General features: G+C 48.2%; 1 protein-coding gene and 1 pseudogene across 1 annotated transcript in view; one reads left to right on the forward strand and one right to left on the reverse strand.

Moving 5' to 3' along the window:
- Positions 1-680: 680 nt before the first annotated feature.
- LOC144109641 (uncharacterized) lies at positions 681-3,830 on the reverse strand (annotated as a pseudogene).
- A 6,346-nt stretch (positions 3,831-10,176) lies between these two features.
- The window catches only part of LOC144109642 (uncharacterized), a 36,683-nt gene continuing 29,937 nt past the window's right edge, over positions 10,177-16,922 (forward strand). The window contains exons 1-4 of the mRNA XM_077642457.1: positions 10,177-10,678; positions 10,776-10,912; positions 11,485-11,589; positions 13,656-13,787. Of these exons, the coding sequence (XP_077498583.1) occupies positions 10,177-10,678; positions 10,776-10,912; positions 11,485-11,589; positions 13,656-13,787 (876 nt within the window). The remainder of the gene's footprint in view (positions 10,679-10,775; positions 10,913-11,484; positions 11,590-13,655; positions 13,788-16,922) is intronic.

A 16,922-nucleotide genomic window follows, 5' to 3' on the forward strand; every position in this document is an offset into this window, starting at 1 on the left:
ATGTTCTCTAAACCCGCTTCTTGCTGGAGGCGAAATTCTAAAGGCCAGCGTACTGTAGCATGCCATTGCACGTTAAAGAATCTCTGGAAAATGAAAATTGGGTTTTGGGGAAAGGAAATGGCGCAGTATCTGTCTCAGATATCGGCTGACACCTGGGCCGTGCCAACACCACCTAGACTTTTTAAGGCCTCTCTACGTTTGCGTGACGTCACCGCACTGCGACGGCCCAGTAGGTTCGGCTTCCGCGCTCGCACGCATTTCGCGCATTTCAAAGTGCTGATTATGTCTCTCGAAAAGAAAATTACTTTTTTTTAATCGTGTTTTGCTTGCCCACGCCCTAACCGAATGCTTTTTTTTGTTCTTGTTTCTTTGAAAGTATAAGGAGTTACATTTTAGCAGACTTTTACTGACTTTATATCAAAGCGCGCATGTGTGAAGATACGTTCGTAATGTTTTTTTATTTAAAATGAACAACGCAGAGGACTTTCACAAGTCGTATTTTATTTTCAGATGAGAAACACGATCAGTAGGAGTAGGAGGTAAGGAAACTGTTACAGCACTGAATCATAAAATGCAGTAAGTGAAGCCAACAACAGAAAAGCTGTAAACGGAGAGCAAACCAAAGATATGCAGAATATATATTAATACAACGCAAAAACTGGTTTCGAAACTAAAAAAAACTAACAAAAACAGTCACAAGCACAAAGAGTAGTCAATTCTTCAATGTCCAATTTTCTCTCTTTTTCTTTTGCAGCCTTTTCAACTATAAGTTGATCATTTTTTCTTTTACAAAGGTTATTTAGAAGCGTGTTTGCTGTTGCACTTAGGACATAGTGCATTACCAACTGTGGAGTGTGCCCATTCTCACACACATCAAAGTCAATGCTATCGTTTAACACATCATGTGTGAGTGCCAAGACAGCCTCCTTTTGATCTGGTAGTGCATGAAACTGTGTCGCATGCTGTTCGCTTCTCAGTTTGTCAAGAACTATCTCAGCAGTAAGAACAGCATTTACTATGGCAGGCTGTGGAAACTTGAGACTACCACAAGTCATGGCCTTGACTAACTCCCCACCTTCTACTTCAATTTCATCTTCTAGCATTAAATTTTCTTTGCAAGTCATGCATGACAGCTTTTTGAACGCAGCGTGGGCACAATAGCCAGCAACGTAAGTGGTTGCTGGGAGATTTGGCGCCTTCGCATAATCGTCGTCCGTTACCTCAATGTCAAACACTTCAAGTACTGCATCGTTTACTGCCACCGCATCTGTTGCAGCCTCAAACTCTGGGAGCTTCAGAATGTTCTGCAGACGAAGCTTTCGCTCCGACTCATAGACTTGTCTTATGGAAATGTGGTATTGCGCACCGGAGAGTTGGCGGTATTTGCCAAACCTCTCCTCCAAGCAATCAGTCTGAAACTTTCCTAAAAGTACATACTCGAAGTTAATTTCATCTAGGCAATACCTAGTCACCTTTACCAAGGTGTCTGTCGTGAGTCGGAGCGCACTGTGAGTCTCTCGTGTAAGTATACCTGTGTCAAATTTGAGAGACTGCCACAGAACTAGCCACTCCACTATACTTAACAGAAACTGGATCTGTGGACTTGACGCTGATGTAATCGGTGACTGCAGCTCATCACGAAGTCGAGTACCCTTGTTGCATGTCTTTACATTGACAATGTTCCACCACTTTGTTATTGTTTCAAGGAACTGTGCAGTACCAGACACATGATCTAGCTCAAGTCTGGGCCCACATGCACCCAGAGCTGCTGCCGTAGACGGGCTGAAAATCCTTAGCGCAAGCTTGACATTCTGTCGCTCAATATTCGATGGGTTCAGAGATTTAGACGAAAGTGTTGGTGCTGATTTAATCAGCTGACCCTCTTCTTTCGAGTGAAGTTCTCGAAGTGTTTTAAATGAAGCTGTAAGTATAGGTGACTTTATATTAGGTCCTGTGGGGCTAGGAAAGAACATGCATGTTCAAGCATTTCGCTGATTGATCCAGTTATTCCTGACGCATTTTATTAAGTGTACAGGATCAATCAGAAAAAAAGAGAGGACGTTTAGAGTCTGCAGGGTGTGGATACACACTCTGAAGTTTGCAGGGGGCCCCAAAAAGTGACATTGTTTTCCGGTTCATTGAGTTGTTGTCAGCTATGACTGCGATTATACGCAACCCAACATGCTCTAGCTGAGTAATGATGCTATGCAGAATAGTGTGAAGCTGTTGTGCGTTGATGCGCAATACTGCCAGTATGTGCACAACATTCTTCTGACGCGAAAGCAAGCTTTGCATCATAAAAACATGGGCTGTTTTTGCTGCATTAGGGCTATTTGTATCCGCACCAATTACTCCTCACTTATAATCAAAATACGGCTGCAGGTGAATTTCCTCTATCATGAGTACAAATATATTTTCATGCTGCGTCATTGCTGCGACAAGCTTCTTTGCATACGATAGGAAAGAAGTGCCTTGCTGTTCAGCTGCCGGGCTTACGCTGTAGGAGTTACATATACGACGTATTGTAGATTGATGGGCTAATATAAGGTTTCCGGAACTATGAAGAAACCTATAAACATGCGGAGAAACTGTAAATAAAATGCTTGATAATACCAGCAACTCTGCAGAATACCGGGATGACCTGCTATGCTTGACAAGAAGAAGAGAAACTTGCTCTTTCAAAAAACTAACTGCATTCGGTTGTTCAACATCTGCCAGTTCACAATTTAAGGCATCTTCAAGCAGGGAAAGTGCAAACTTAAGCAAACCATCAATTTTTTCTTCATGCTTAGAGAACAATTTTTCGTGAAACGACTCTACAGCATCCAGCAGACCTATCAAGCAACGGATATCATGTACTGTGTGAGGGATGGTATCTATGCCATCAATTGTAGTCAGCTGCACATTTCGGTAATGAACTTTCACCGTGAGGTTCTCTAAGACCGTGACTGACGACAAAACACGAGGGACGTCATCAACAGCAAGATTGAGAAAAAGGACGCAGGCAGGTCGAGAAATAACATTCCAAAAATCAGAAAGCTTGATTTGAGGAAGGCACTCCAGTAGAACTTGGAAAGTGTCAATCTTGTTCTTTGCTTCTTCCTCCTCGTGTGTCTGGAGTGACATGGCGATGGCATCTCGTAAAGAAGCTGCTTCAAGACACATTCTCTTTTCAGTCGGTGCTTCTCGGGACGTAGTGGCGGGCGCAGAAAGGTACGCGGGACAGTTCGGGAATACACTGGGAATGGCGTCGGAGCTGAGACGAGCGATCTTCAATTTTGCCTCGACGACTTTGCCCGTTTTTGAGTCCACATACTTAGAAGAAGTCCGAATGTCTGATTCTTTAAAGTGCCGCTCGCAGACCTGCAAAGCCCAGCGCAGATAAGGTTAGCATATTTAAGATGATTAATTCCATGGGTGCAATGGCAATTAGCGCAGTGAAATATTTCAAATTTAGAATATTTCCTGCTCGCCCACTAGGCCATGTTGTAACGCATTATGTACACACAGCTACGTCGCGGAATAAATATCACGCTTTTTCGACTTACCACTGAGCGCTTTCCGGGTTCGAAATCAGCACGTGGAATGGCTTTCAACCATTGCCTCCTTCTGTCAGCATCACCTGGCAAAGTGAAGACGCGCACAGTCTTTTCTCCATCGTAATTCCCGCGGCAGCCGGGAACACAACAGTGTCCTGGCATTTTAACAAATGGCCCAGGAACTGTCACACGCGCACAGCACTTTCACAGACGTTTCCCAGGATTGCACTTCGAGTATTCACAGCCCGCAAGGAAGCTTCAGCAAATGACACAGAAAGAAAGAACGGCGGAGGAACAGCATGTAACACATGACACGTGCAGCACATGCTCAAACACGACGGTAGTGATGTTTACAGCAGTCGCGATGTCTCCTTTCAAATGATTCCTTTCAACAATTTACTAGAAAAACTGCACAAAGTAAGCTTTTAAAAGATTGAACAGTTTCCAGAAGTGCGAACGAAGATTGTTACATTGAACCAGATATCTTTCATGTCTTTTAAAACGGTGAAATTCATTTTCTTCAATTTGCTATACGCAAATACGCCTCAGAGTACTCCGCACTTGAACAATTTGAAACAGCGCGGGAGGAGAACGGCGGCAGCGGCCGCCAGGAGGTGCTGCCGCAGCGGTCGGCGGTGGCTGCTCCCGCGTCGTAGTGCGGTGACGTCACGCGTCGGAGGAGAATTCGTGGAGCGGCCTTAAAAGTGTAGGTGGTGTTGGCCGTGCTGTAAGAGAAGGGATAGAGGAGGGAGTGAAAGAAGAAAGGAAGAAAGGTGTCGTAGTGGAGGACTCCGGTATAATAATTTCGTCCACCTGGAAATCTTTAACGTGCACTGACATCGCACAGCAAACGGGTGCCTCAGTGTTTCGCTTCCATGGAAACGCAGCCGCCGCTGTCGGGTTCCAACCAGGGAACTCCTGATCAGTAGCCGAGTGCTCTAACCACTGAGCCACCGCGGCGGTTAAAAAAAGAGCCCCAGGTGGCCTAAATTTTCGGAGTCCACTGCGGCGTCTCTCACAGCCCGAGTCACTTTGGGACGTTAAACCCCAGTAAGCTAAGCAAACCTTAAAAGCACGCATGCGCAAACAGCTAGTCGATATTTTCTTTGGTGAACCTGTGGCCGTCGCTAGTTGAATGCTGCTAAAAGTAAGTATTTTAGGAAACCAGGTGGTTAATGTATAAACGGACGTTGCGGCGTACTAGGTTAAGTTTAAGAAATAAAATATTTCTTCGCAAAAAATGATTTGAACTCCTTAACGCGCTCTGCTTAGCACATCGAGAAATTGCGGATTATATCGCCCCACAGAATAGGGGTGAGCTTGAAACGCAATAATGAAGGGCGTAGCACATTCCAGGACTGCGCTAAGTTGACGCTGGTCGCGGGCTGTCAGAGCCTTTTAGCCAAGGCACATTTGCTTGCTGGATTTCGCTGCTTATCTATAGATCTATAGATTGTATATAGCATTTGTATTGATACACAATGTTCAACAGGGTTTGTCTGTAGAGAATATATAGACTTTATAGACAGAAGTACATAGACCGCCTAAAAAATGTTTGTAAGTGCTGGACCTCCTGCCGGCCTCTTGGTCCTATTTAGTATCAGCTTGGCAGCTTCCTCGGTCTCCTTGGCTTCCTTAGGAAGCCGGTTCTCTGCTAATTGGAAAATTCTATTTGCTGGCATTATCCCATTTGCGCTTTACGTAGGCGCGTTCTGCCGCTTAATAACGCGATAGTGTTAAAGGCCCGTTCCCCTGAAAATCCGGTGTTGGCGTTGTCGGCACCGGCGTTATGAGCGAAGAATGACGGGAATGGCTAAGACAGGTAGTCTTCAGAGAGAAACCTAGGAGGCAGGTGGGCCACCTAGGTGACGTGACATTGCGGCGTCATCGCAACCTGCCCACCGGCGAATGATCAAGCTGCCCACCGTGGCAGGTGGCAGTTAAAATTAATGATTGGTCACTCGGAAACAGCAACCAGGGTCACGCAAGGCCCGCAGTTGGAAGTACCTGCCATCGCAGGGCAGTGGCGCATCGCTGAAACGCGCGGCCACAACCTGAACCGTTTGGTCCTGCTTATGCAATACCTGGCGCCGTCTTCCTTCAGCCGCCGGCCACCCCAACACTGCCACTGACTCACCAGCCTCTACCCCACCCCTCCACAAGTGTAAAGACCCAAATCAAACAAGAAGTGTGGACGGCCACAGTCTTTGTTAGACCAGCGCAGCTCAGTAGTCAAGCGTTCGTGAGCGCCAAACCGACCTTCGTCAGCTTCGCCGCACTTCGCCACCCCGCCATGCCACTTCTATATCTGTCTGTCGCCGGCTTACCTTCCTGAATCCTTGGTTTCGCTTTTTGTGCCCTACTCAAGCTCGGTCCTGTCTACAAAACTGCTGAGCAAATACCGGGGCCCCCATCACGGAGTTCAGCAGACATCTCTATTTAATTATCTCGCCGAGCCCCTCACGCCTTCACCTGATCATCGCCGCCGCGACCGTGATAATTGTCCACTTCGGCCGCCTGAAGCCGTACTTCGACCCCGCTATCATCTCGTGCCCTTAGGCCACCAGGGCGGCGCCTTTCAACCCCGGTGGTATTGTGAGACAAAACTGGGCTTTGATACACCAGTGGCCAGTTCCGACGAAGGAGACAAAGCAGACGGAAAACGAAGCTGAAGAAGTACAGTTTGGCGCTCACGAACGCTAGATTAGTGAGCTGTGCTGTGCTAACAAAGATTGTGGCCGTCCACACTTCTTGTTTGATTTGCATCTTTACACTATATAGATACTCATATTATATACTGCATATATTAAAAGTGTACATCTGGAGCGTTAACGAACTTTTGACTTGTGTTTCCGTCTCCGCTGGAAGGTTTTGTTCTATATTCGATATTGCCGTATCATGCCGAATTACAATTCGTCGTTTTTTCGATGCATTGAAACACTGAATGTTTTTACGTATAGTTAACGCCGGCTTATGCTAAAGTTCCTTTGAAGTAATTCATGGTCGTGTTCAACCAATCCGTAAGATATTCCATAACTATTTCGTCACTTCGCAGTTCACTTATGCAGATAGCCACTTCTTCGCTGGATATGGATTTCTTGAGAAGAGCGTGGAAGTGCTGCCGGCGCCATTTTTTTGCCGACGGCGTTCTTACTTCTAGAGTTTTCCTGATTAGCACAAGCTTCACCGTGTGAAAGGCCACCCTCCTTGTTTGGTCAACGAAAGTGTGAGATTCCTCAAACTTTTCAAGCGATTACCTTAGTGAACACCTTGCATCATTATGGTAAGTTTGCTGATTCAAGCTGTGCTACTCTGGCATCGAGAAATCCTTTTGTTCAGCTTATCCCGCTATCTGTGGTATTATAAATCATCATGAAGTCTTTTTTCCCTGTAGGGTATATTCAGCGCTCAACGCTAATTTCGCGTTCCTTAATGAACAGGAGGAGTTGCTGTGAATTTTTGGACAAAAAGAAACACTGATGGTGATGACTGCCAGCGCCAAAACCCAGAGCATCATTACGGACGGAGCTGAATACGGAGCTGAATACAGTCACTCAATCAGTGAATTTGCCATGCAACTCGCGTCTTGGGCTCGGCTGCAAAATTTTCCATTAAATAAATTTTCTTTACATTCGTGGTGATCCACCTAGCTTCATTAAATGCATTGTAGGCGTTCAGGTTCTTCGATTTGCAAGAATGCATGTTTCAATTAATGAATGCAACCTTCGCATGATAAGCTAATTTGATTATTTCTCTCACGTATCGATTGAGGATTCTCGCCATTAGTGTATTGCTCCTTAATTCAAATGGTATTGAACAGCAATCGACATGTCTAAAGAACTGAAAGTTAATGCGAGGATGTCAGAGGCAGACACAATGTTTTACAGTGCGAATATGAGGCGAGGGTTACGAAGAATTTTGCAGTCATGTCCACGAAGCTTCGGCCCCTCATTGATAAGGGCACTCGAGTGCTGCGCCAGAGTACGCGGGATCAATCCAGTCGGCTGAGGCAGCGTTTCGATGGTGTCGAATCTCGACAGGCGCTCGTGTGCTGTGCGATGTCAGTGCACGTTAAAGGCCCACAGGTGGTCTGTGGGTCTTTAACGTGCGCTACGGCAACTCCCGTACGTGCTGTACAGCGCGCCTCTCCAAAAGAACCAAAGGTCTAATTTTGCATCTGGGACAACCGGAGAACAGAACGCAACCGAACTCCAAAATCGTTCTTGCGGAAGTCTTGCAGAGAAATAAGAGAGTGTCTTTGAGCATACCAAATTTCTTTTCGCTGATTCGCGTCAGGCGACCGAGAGCTCGTTCACCTTTGAGAACTATACTCGTGAAATGAGGTCGCCAGTTTAGATGAGGGTCGTATATTACACCTAGGTACTTTCAGGACTCAACTTGCGGGGTTTGGGCGCCACAATACAGTAGACACATATAAAAAGGGGACGCGGGAGAAAGAACGAGAACGGAAGGTTTTTTCACGTTGAGAATTAAATTTAAGTTGCCCAGCCATACTTCCAGGACATTGAGGTAGGCCTGCAATAGCTGGAAAAGTGAATGAATGTCTCTAGCAGAAGCAAAAAAGTTGATGTCGTCCGCATACACAAACACTTTGACGTCACCCTGAATTAGTATGTTAGAAACTGAAGGAGACAGAACCGATTCCCGAGGCACCCCTCTAGTCTCTGAAAAGGTTTCGGAAGTTAAGGAACCGTCAGAAGAGAAGGAACATCTACTTTGTAGGTATTCCTGCACCCATGCAAGAATGTAAAAAGGGATCCGAATTTCGTCAAGATTTAAGCAGTATTGAATGCTCTATGCTGTCATATGCTTAAGCGATATCCAAAGTGACTAAAGCCGCGACCTCTTTCTTCTCCATTGCAACCCTAATTCTGCTTTCCAAATCTAAATGTGCAGTCCAAATCGAGAACCCCCGACGAAACCCTACCTGAGAAGCACTTAAGGCTTGTATTGCAAGAACATGATCTGTAAGACGGCTGTGAACAATACATTCAATAAGTTTAATTAGACAAAAGGGAAATTGGCCGAATGTTATCAATTACAGAAAATTTTGTTGGATCTTTGAGAAGTGAGATGATTTTCGCAATTTTGCATTGAGGAGGGAGCCAAGCTGTCTCCAGGGGCACTTTAACTACGTGCAATACATCAGAGGTAAATTCTTCCACAAGAGGCTTCAACATACCGATAGAGACGCGATCGCATCCAGGATCTGCAGGTTTGAGGCCAACAACTATGGCAAATAATTCAGAGAGTGTAACCGCAGTGAAGCGTGCGCGCGGAGGGGGTAGGACGAATGGAACCACCAACCGCGCTTGAAAGCACAGAGCAAGGTCTTGTGCTATCTGGTCAAATTGTTTTTCTTTTTGCATCCTCGGTTGTTAACACCACTGACTGTGTAACATGAGAGGACGGCGTATTATGGTTGGGTTCCATAAATCGGTACAAGGCTTTACAGTTATTTGGGCTTGATAGATAACTGTTCCAATTCGCATTGTACTCCACCTTACCAATCGTCTTTTAAATGAAACCGCGAAAAATTTCTAATTTATCCAAATCCGCGGGCAATGGTTATGAGACAGGCTTTTCCAGGCATCTTTTAAAAGTCGATATGCTCTCTCACACTCACCATTCCACCACAGGGAAGGCTGTTTGTTTTTGAGCGTAGATTGCACCGTGAACACGGAACGCTCAGAGGCCCCTAACACGGGATAGAGAAGTTTGTGAACGCGATCCAAGTTATCAGATGATAACTTCAACGTCCTTCAATCCGTGAGCCACCAGCGTCTACGTCTTTTTGCCTGAGAGCCACCTGGCAATATGAAGGCAATACAACTCGCCCTATTCAATATGCTCTTGTATGTGGCACTTTAATTTAGAGTCACAAGGTCTACGCACGACTGCCTTTTATTGGTACTTTATAATGATGATATCCTCAGGCTTAATGACACATACCCACGGCGGGGGAGTGGCCAGGCTGCAGTGCGGATACAAACGCACTCATGGAGAAAGAGTGGAGTATTTGGATAACTTCTTGTCTTGGACTAGAATTTGTAGCAAAAAATGAAAGAAAAGACGAAAAAAAGCAGCGAATTCTCATTCTAGGACAGAAATGTTCCTGATGCAATTATATAGTCGTAAAAATAATCGCACACTTATTTCAGGGCATATCCGTTGGCGCTTGCCCCGAAGGAGATGAGAATCGGATTAGACAGAGGAAGCCTCAGTCGAGCTAGGAGGATCTGCAACTAAATTCTACGGAGAGAAGCAAATCGCCGGCATAAGAGGAAAAAAAGTGATTTATGGACTCAATTTCGCCACAAGACTTACAAAGCTTGGTCATAGATAACCCCGATCGACCTAAATAAAGATTTAGTCGCCGCATTCTGCAGTCCAAGAGGGTCATGGACAAGGTTTAATATCGCGTGCCACTCATCCACATCGGACGAAGAAGATGAAGAGCCAGATCTTGCTCGAGCGTCACGCAGAAGAAGGCGTTCTACCGAGAGACTGGTCGCTGCATCCACACTCGTCCAGAATTTTCTGCTATAGGACTAATACTCAGCGAAGAGGCGAGGTCCATCACCTATAGGAAGCCTCAGAACCATCCCCCGAGGTCATGGAGAGGCGTGGTCGACAGGAAGACGACAGCGTCGAGGCAAGCCGCCTTGAACGTCCGAAGGCCCCATCGAAGGCACGCAGCTACGACCGAAAGGAGGAACGGGAGCACTCGCGGTCCGGCAGCGAAGCCGGCAGCGTGGAACGCACGGGCCGTGACGGCGGCAACCAAACTCCACCCTCGCCGAGCCCTACAAGGCCTGAGAACGCTGCCTCACCCGGCCCAGATGAGCCGGACAAGTCGCGGAGGCAGTCCAACGCGGACGCCGACGGGGAGCCTGTTGCACTACGAAACCTGGCTAAGTCTGCATCGTACAAGCCTGGCCGTGGTGCCCCTGTCGGCCAGAAGAAACGGGGACTCGAAAGGGACAAGAGCCAGAACAGCATCCGCTCGGACCGTGGCGTGCCGGCTGCTGCTTCAGCGGTTGCCGGCAAAAAAGCACGGCCGAGACAAGACGAAGACAAGCGATCCCCGGCGTCCGATAGCCCCGCTAATGCTGCCGGCAAGGTCAGCAATTATAGCGAAAGGGAAGAACGCCCTCAAAAGAGTATCAGGCGCAAAACCGAAACCTAGCGCGGCTGGAAAAGGTTCTTCACAAGGAAAGAAAGGCAGCTCTCCCGCATCACTTCCGAAGCACTCGGAGGCGTCCCCCACTACACCTAAGGGCGAAGGCGACGAAGAAGCTGCCGACGAGAAACCAGAGCCGCAACTCATTGGTGGATGGCTAAACATTTTGGTATGTGTCTACCACTCATTCTTCACTAACCGTCGGCTTCGGTTTCGGTTCCTGCACTCCTTTGGAAGTGAAAACAGTGGCAGTATAGTTCCGGCATATTTTTCTGCACAGTCGGCCACACGATATGAGGCCCGTGGGAATGTGATATCTGCTTCCCCCCTCATCTCGAAATTCTTCAGCAATTGACGCTCCTTTATATTGGCGCCTAGCAACACGCCCAGTTCTAGGCGGCTGGTGCGACTAACGCACTGATTTTTCCTCTATATTAAGCGTCACCGAGTGTAACGGTTTTCCATGCGATTCTTCACTGTACACGCCATGTTGAAAGCTATGAAAATCTGAATCAGGCTAAATTCCGGCAAATTATGCTCAGGTTCCTGAAACCGCTACTCCAACAAGAAGACGAATTTCATGGGCGGAGGGATGTTTTCTAAGCATCTGATTCCTTTCGCTATTTTTTTTCTGGCTGGATTTGTGGATAACTTTTGAGTACGCTGATAAGACTGAGACAAATGCAATGTTGCCGCGATCTTCCACAGTCCGGTAAAGATAACTGTTCAATTTGCTTGCAGCGTGGCACCGCTCCTGCCCCTCTAGATGTCCCCCAGAGCGAAGCGGGAACTCCTGGTCCCAGGGTGGGCCGCCAGAAGGCCGTTCCGGCCAAGAGCGACCTCAAGGTACGTCACACCAAAATGTTGCAGCTTCTCTACCCCCTTAGATCAGGCGTGACCAACGAATAGTCATATGTATGCCACTAAACATGCAAGCTTTAAAAGGCCCTGTTGGTTACGAAATGAGCATTATGAGGGATATGTAAAAAGAAAACTTTATAAAACCCCTAAAGCACCGTTTAGGGACGGATAATTTAATTAAAAGGGATGAAAAGCGATGGCTTTCTTCGTTCTATTCCATTCAATTCTATTCCTCCTTCTAACCTTTTCCAAATCTTATTCTATTATAATTATAAGTGCGCAACTGTGCACCTCGTGTCACACTGATATATCGCGGGGCGTACTCATGCTACTACCGTGGCAGCGGGCCACTTTTCTGGCAGATGGCAAGTACAGCCGCCGATGGGTCTTGAGAGACCCAGGCTGCCGTTCCCATGCAATGCGAGAACAGCTCCCGCATGCCTCATTTTTGCACACGTAGTCCTTCGGAAGGCTGTCTATTGAAGCGAAAGCTTCACTACGCTAGGTAAAGCCGATTTCACCGTGCGTTGCCGGTTGACCTGCAAGTGAGCCAGAGGTCAAGTGTGGTGATATGCCTTACCATATGTGGTCCACTATGGAGTCGCAAGACTTGTCCTTTGACCTTGACCTTTAGATTCGCCGGTAGATGGCGGTAGAATAGGCTGTAGCGTTCATTGGGGGACCAACATCTCGCGGTCAACCATTAATTTAACTGCCATCTGCCAGAGCAGGTGCGCTGCCTATCCATGCTGTGTGCCGAACGCACGCAACGTTACTGACGCCAGGCCGCATCTACTTGCCCGATACACCACAGCTTTCGGTCTCCAACCAGTTTCAGCAGTAGTTAGTTAAACCGCAGCTAATTTTCTTGCATGTAGTCTTGGTGTTGTCAGTCATTTTCGCCTTTATAATTTTACGCGATAGCGTATACAGTTCGCTCGGTCAAAAAGCCGTCGGCGTAGTGTAGTCGGCACCGCGTGTCGGAAATAATCGGTGGCCGCGTAAAAAAAATCTTATCATGGCAATTTGTGGTTCTCGTGATTGGTTAGTGTGTGATAGGCAATGACTGGTTAATGAAATCAATCTAATTGGTTTATGGAGGTTAACGTCCCAAAGCGACTCAGGCTATGATTGACGCCGTAGTGAAGGGCTCCGGAAATTTCGACCACCTGGTGTTCTTTTAGCATGAACTGACATCGCACAGTACATGGGCCTCTAGAATTTTGCCTCCATCGAAAGTCGACCGCCGCAGCCAGTATCGAAACCACGTCTTGCGGGTCAGCAGCCGAGTGCCATAACCACTGAGCCACCGAAGCGGCCGTTATTAGGAAGGTGTCCTTAACAAGGTTACCACTGTGGGCTGCATGGGAGTAAAGGATTTGAGTAAAGAATTAGGTATTTCACAGGTGCAGGTGCACTACAAGACATTTGTTGCTTCCACTGACTCTTTGGTGCGAAATACTGGCGGCTAGGTTGGTGTTTGTTAGGATATACACCATAGATAGTATGCCCGCGAAAAACATATACCAGCTCTATCTTACCGGTAGTCACCTGTGGGGCAGAAATATGGCGGCTAACGAAAAGGGTTCAACATAAGGACTGGGCAGCGAGATATGGAAAAAAATGACAGGTTTAACGTTAAGAGACCGGAAGCGGGCAGAGTGGGTCAGGGAACAAACTTGGGTTAATGACATCCTAGTCGAAATCAAGAGGAAGGAATGGGCTTGGGCAGGGCATGCCAAGGCAGTATAACCGCTGGTTATTAATGGTAACGGAGTGGATTCCAAGGGAAGGCAAGCGTAGCAGGGGGCGGCAGAAAGTTAGGTGGGCGGATGAGATGAAGTTTGCGGGGATATGGTGGCCGCAGCTGGTACAAGGCAGGGTTAATTGGAGATATTTGCGAGAGGCCTTTTTCCTGCAGTGCGCGAAGCAAGGCTGATGATGATGATGACAGATGCACCACCGGTTTCCACTGCCTGAAGCGGGAACTGTCGAACTATACTTCTGCTGCTCCAACATAATGTGCCCTTTCTCCGGACATTGCCGCGCAGGTGGAGAGGGATCCGCAGCTGCCCGGGGAAGCTGTTCATAGCCGACAGCACAGCCGCTCTCAGTCCTCGTCTTACGTGCAGCCTTACGACACACCGCTGAGCGTGCACACGAGGGACTTGGAGAGCGAGTCGGTAGGTTGACCTCAGTGCCAAGTGGCAGCGGTGATGGGGACGTCCGTAACATGTTTTTGTGCTCTATTATAAGTGATTCTATCGGCTTTGAACCGTCAGTGAATGTTCTCTTCAACGATTGGTGGACTGTTGACCTTAAACGGGAGATGCGTGGGCGTAAATCTTTCCTCAAGACTAACAAACAGCGGAGTTGTAGCCGTCGCATTCAAGTGATTTCGAGAGGCCTTTTCTTCTCACACAGTCTTGGAAGATTTTTTTTTTCATCAGGTCGACGAGCCAACGCAGGCAAAATTTCTCCACTCAGTCCGATTTTAGGGGGAGACAGGATATAGGCGTACGTCAGGTGCCTACGTTATCACTCGCCTTTACAAATATACTTTTCTATTTTTGCTGCCGGGAGTATTTGCGGAGCCGCTCCCGGTGGCATTTCCATACTCTGTGCGCTTTTTTTTTTTGCAACTCGAAGTTCTTGGCGGATGCGTTGTTCATCCTTGGGATTAGGAAGTTCACAGTCGTTTTCACTTTGGAACGGGCCCCACCGTACGTGCCTGATTCAAAAGCATCCCGGATATCATCCGGCGGGTGGGAACAGTGCGTTATGTTGCTTTAGCTCCACGCTTAAGAAAACGATTATCGACACTGCTGTGCACAGTGCAGAGCAACGCGTGCTAGCAGTGGTCTCAATATTGTCGCGTAGTGGTGACGACAGTCGAAGCAGTGAGGAGGACAGCCAAAAGTTGTTCTGAAAGAAAACTGCGTATTTGGCTGACCAGCGCCCAGAATGGACTGAGTGACTTGGTGGCCGCGAAAGCAACAATCATGCTTGGCGGTCGTCGAACAGAATGCGCGGCGCTCTCGGCCGTGCTCAATTTAAAGCTGATAGCGAACTTTCTAGATACGGCGTGCAAAGTTAGCAACATTCTGGAGCGACGTAGAATAGGCCCCGCCTGGGTGCGATTAATCGAGATAAATCTGGTCGCGTCTTGCCTTATACAAACAAAGCGATAAAGCGGAGTGCCGGCAACATTGAAGAATGAACAAACGAGCACTACGAATGCTCGCGGCATTACTCCCCTCTCAAAAAGCATCGGCCCGATACTTTAAAAACATAAGGCAACTAGGAATAAATAAAATGGATTGTGAAAAAATTAACACAAAGTGTGAAAACACTGCGACCTTTAGCGCGCATAATAGCGCTTTAGACGGACAACATGGACAATTCCTGGTCGTATGCGGCGCCGCTGAGATGCGTCAGGGACGACTTCAAAGTCCAGTTCACCTAGCCGACGAAGGACGTTGTACGGGCCGAAATAAGGGCGCAAAAGCTTTTCACTCAGCCCGCGGCGGCGAATGGGCATCCAAACCGAGACTTGGTCTCCTGGCTTGTATTCCGTGTTGCGCGTTCGTAGGTTGTAGCGTCTCGCGTCGGTCCGCTGCTGGTCTTTGATTCTTAATCGGGCAAGTCTTCGGGCTGCTTCTGCGCGTTGAAGGTAGGCGGCGACGTCGACGTTCTCTTCTTCAGTGACGTTGGGTAGCATGGCGTCTGGCGTGGCCGTGGCCTCCCTGCCATGGACGAGAATAAAAGGCGTAGTCTGGGTGGCCTCATGCACTGCGGTGTTGTAGGCGAAGACGACGTAAGGCAGGATGACATCCCAGGTTTTGTGTTCGGCATCGACATACATGGCGAGCATATCGTCGATGGTTTTGTTCAGGCGCTCGGTCAGTCCGCTGGTCTGCGGATGGTAGGCAGTTGTCCTCCGGTGGCTGGTTTAGCTGTAACGCAGGGTGGCTTGCGTTAGTTCCGCCGTGAATGCTGTTCCTCTGTCCGTGATGAGCGCATCGGGGGTGCGTGTCTCAGAAGAGTGCACTCCACGAAAAACGGCGATTTCTGCCGCTGTTCCTTTCGGTAGTGCTTTTGCTTCGGCGTAATGGGTCAGGTACTCGGGGGCTATGATGATCTACTTATTTTCAGACGTTGACTTCGGGAACGGGCCAAGCAGGTCCATGCCGATCTGCTGAAAAGGTCTTGGGGGGGGGGGGTTAATAGGGTTCAGAAATCCTGCTTTTCGGGTGGGAGGGGTCTTTCGTCGCTGACAATCTCGGCAGGTTTTCACATAATATGCAACATCGGCAGACAGCCGGGTCCAGTAATACTTGTCTTGAATTCGGCGGAGGGGGCGAGAAAACACGAGATGTCCAGCTGTCGAGTCGTCCTCTGAAGCCTGAAGAACTTCTTCGCGGAGACTTGCAGGTACAACAAGGAGGTCGGCTGTTTTGTTTGCTGCGAAGTTCTTTCTCACTACGACATCATTTTGTACACAAAAGGAAGACAATCCTCACTTGAACGAGGCGGGGGGTGACGAGGCCTTGCCTTCCAAGTACTCGATGAGGCGTTTTAGGTCGGGGTCCGAGCGTTGTTGCTGTTCAAAAGAGATGAAGCTGATGGGTGCCAGGAAGGTGTCTTTATCGTCGTCCGGCGGCGGTGCATCGACAGGGGCTCGTGACAGGCAGTCGGTGTCAGAGTCCCCACGTCCGTACTTGTAAACGACGGTGACTTCAATCTCCTGGAGACGCAGGCTCCATCGAGCTACGCGGCCGGAGGGCTCCTTTATACTGGCAAGCCAGGGCAGTGCGTGGTGATCGCTGATCACCTTGAACGATCGTCCGCACATATAGGGGCGGAATTTTGACGTAGCCCAGATGATGACAAGGCACTTCTCAATTCTCGAATAGTTAGCCTCGGCCTTGGAAAGGGAACGGCTAGCGTATGCGATTACTTTCTCGGGTTCGTTGCTTTTCTGAACAAAGCACAGCGCCTATGCCCACGCCGCTTGCGTAGGTATGAACTTCAGTATCAGCGTTTTCATCAAAATTCGCGAGGGTCGCTGGGGACTGTAAACGGCGCTGAAGTTCCTTGAAGGCTCCTGCTTGCGGCGCTTCCCATTTAAATGCACGTCTGCCTGTTTCAGGTGGGTCTGAGGTTCAGCAATGCGCGAAAAGTTCTTGACAAATCGGTAATACGCCCAGCGTCCGAGGAATCTGTGCACAGCTTTCTTATCGGCCGGCGTTGCAAACAGTGCGATAGCAGCTTTTTTTTTCAGCTCTGAGCGTATTCCCTCCTTGCTAACGATGTGG

Source organism: Amblyomma americanum, chromosome 11 (genome assembly GCF_052857255.1).
Source record: "Amblyomma americanum isolate KBUSLIRL-KWMA chromosome 11, ASM5285725v1, whole genome shotgun sequence".
NCBI lineage: Eukaryota > Metazoa > Arthropoda > Arachnida > Ixodida > Ixodidae > Amblyomma > Amblyomma americanum.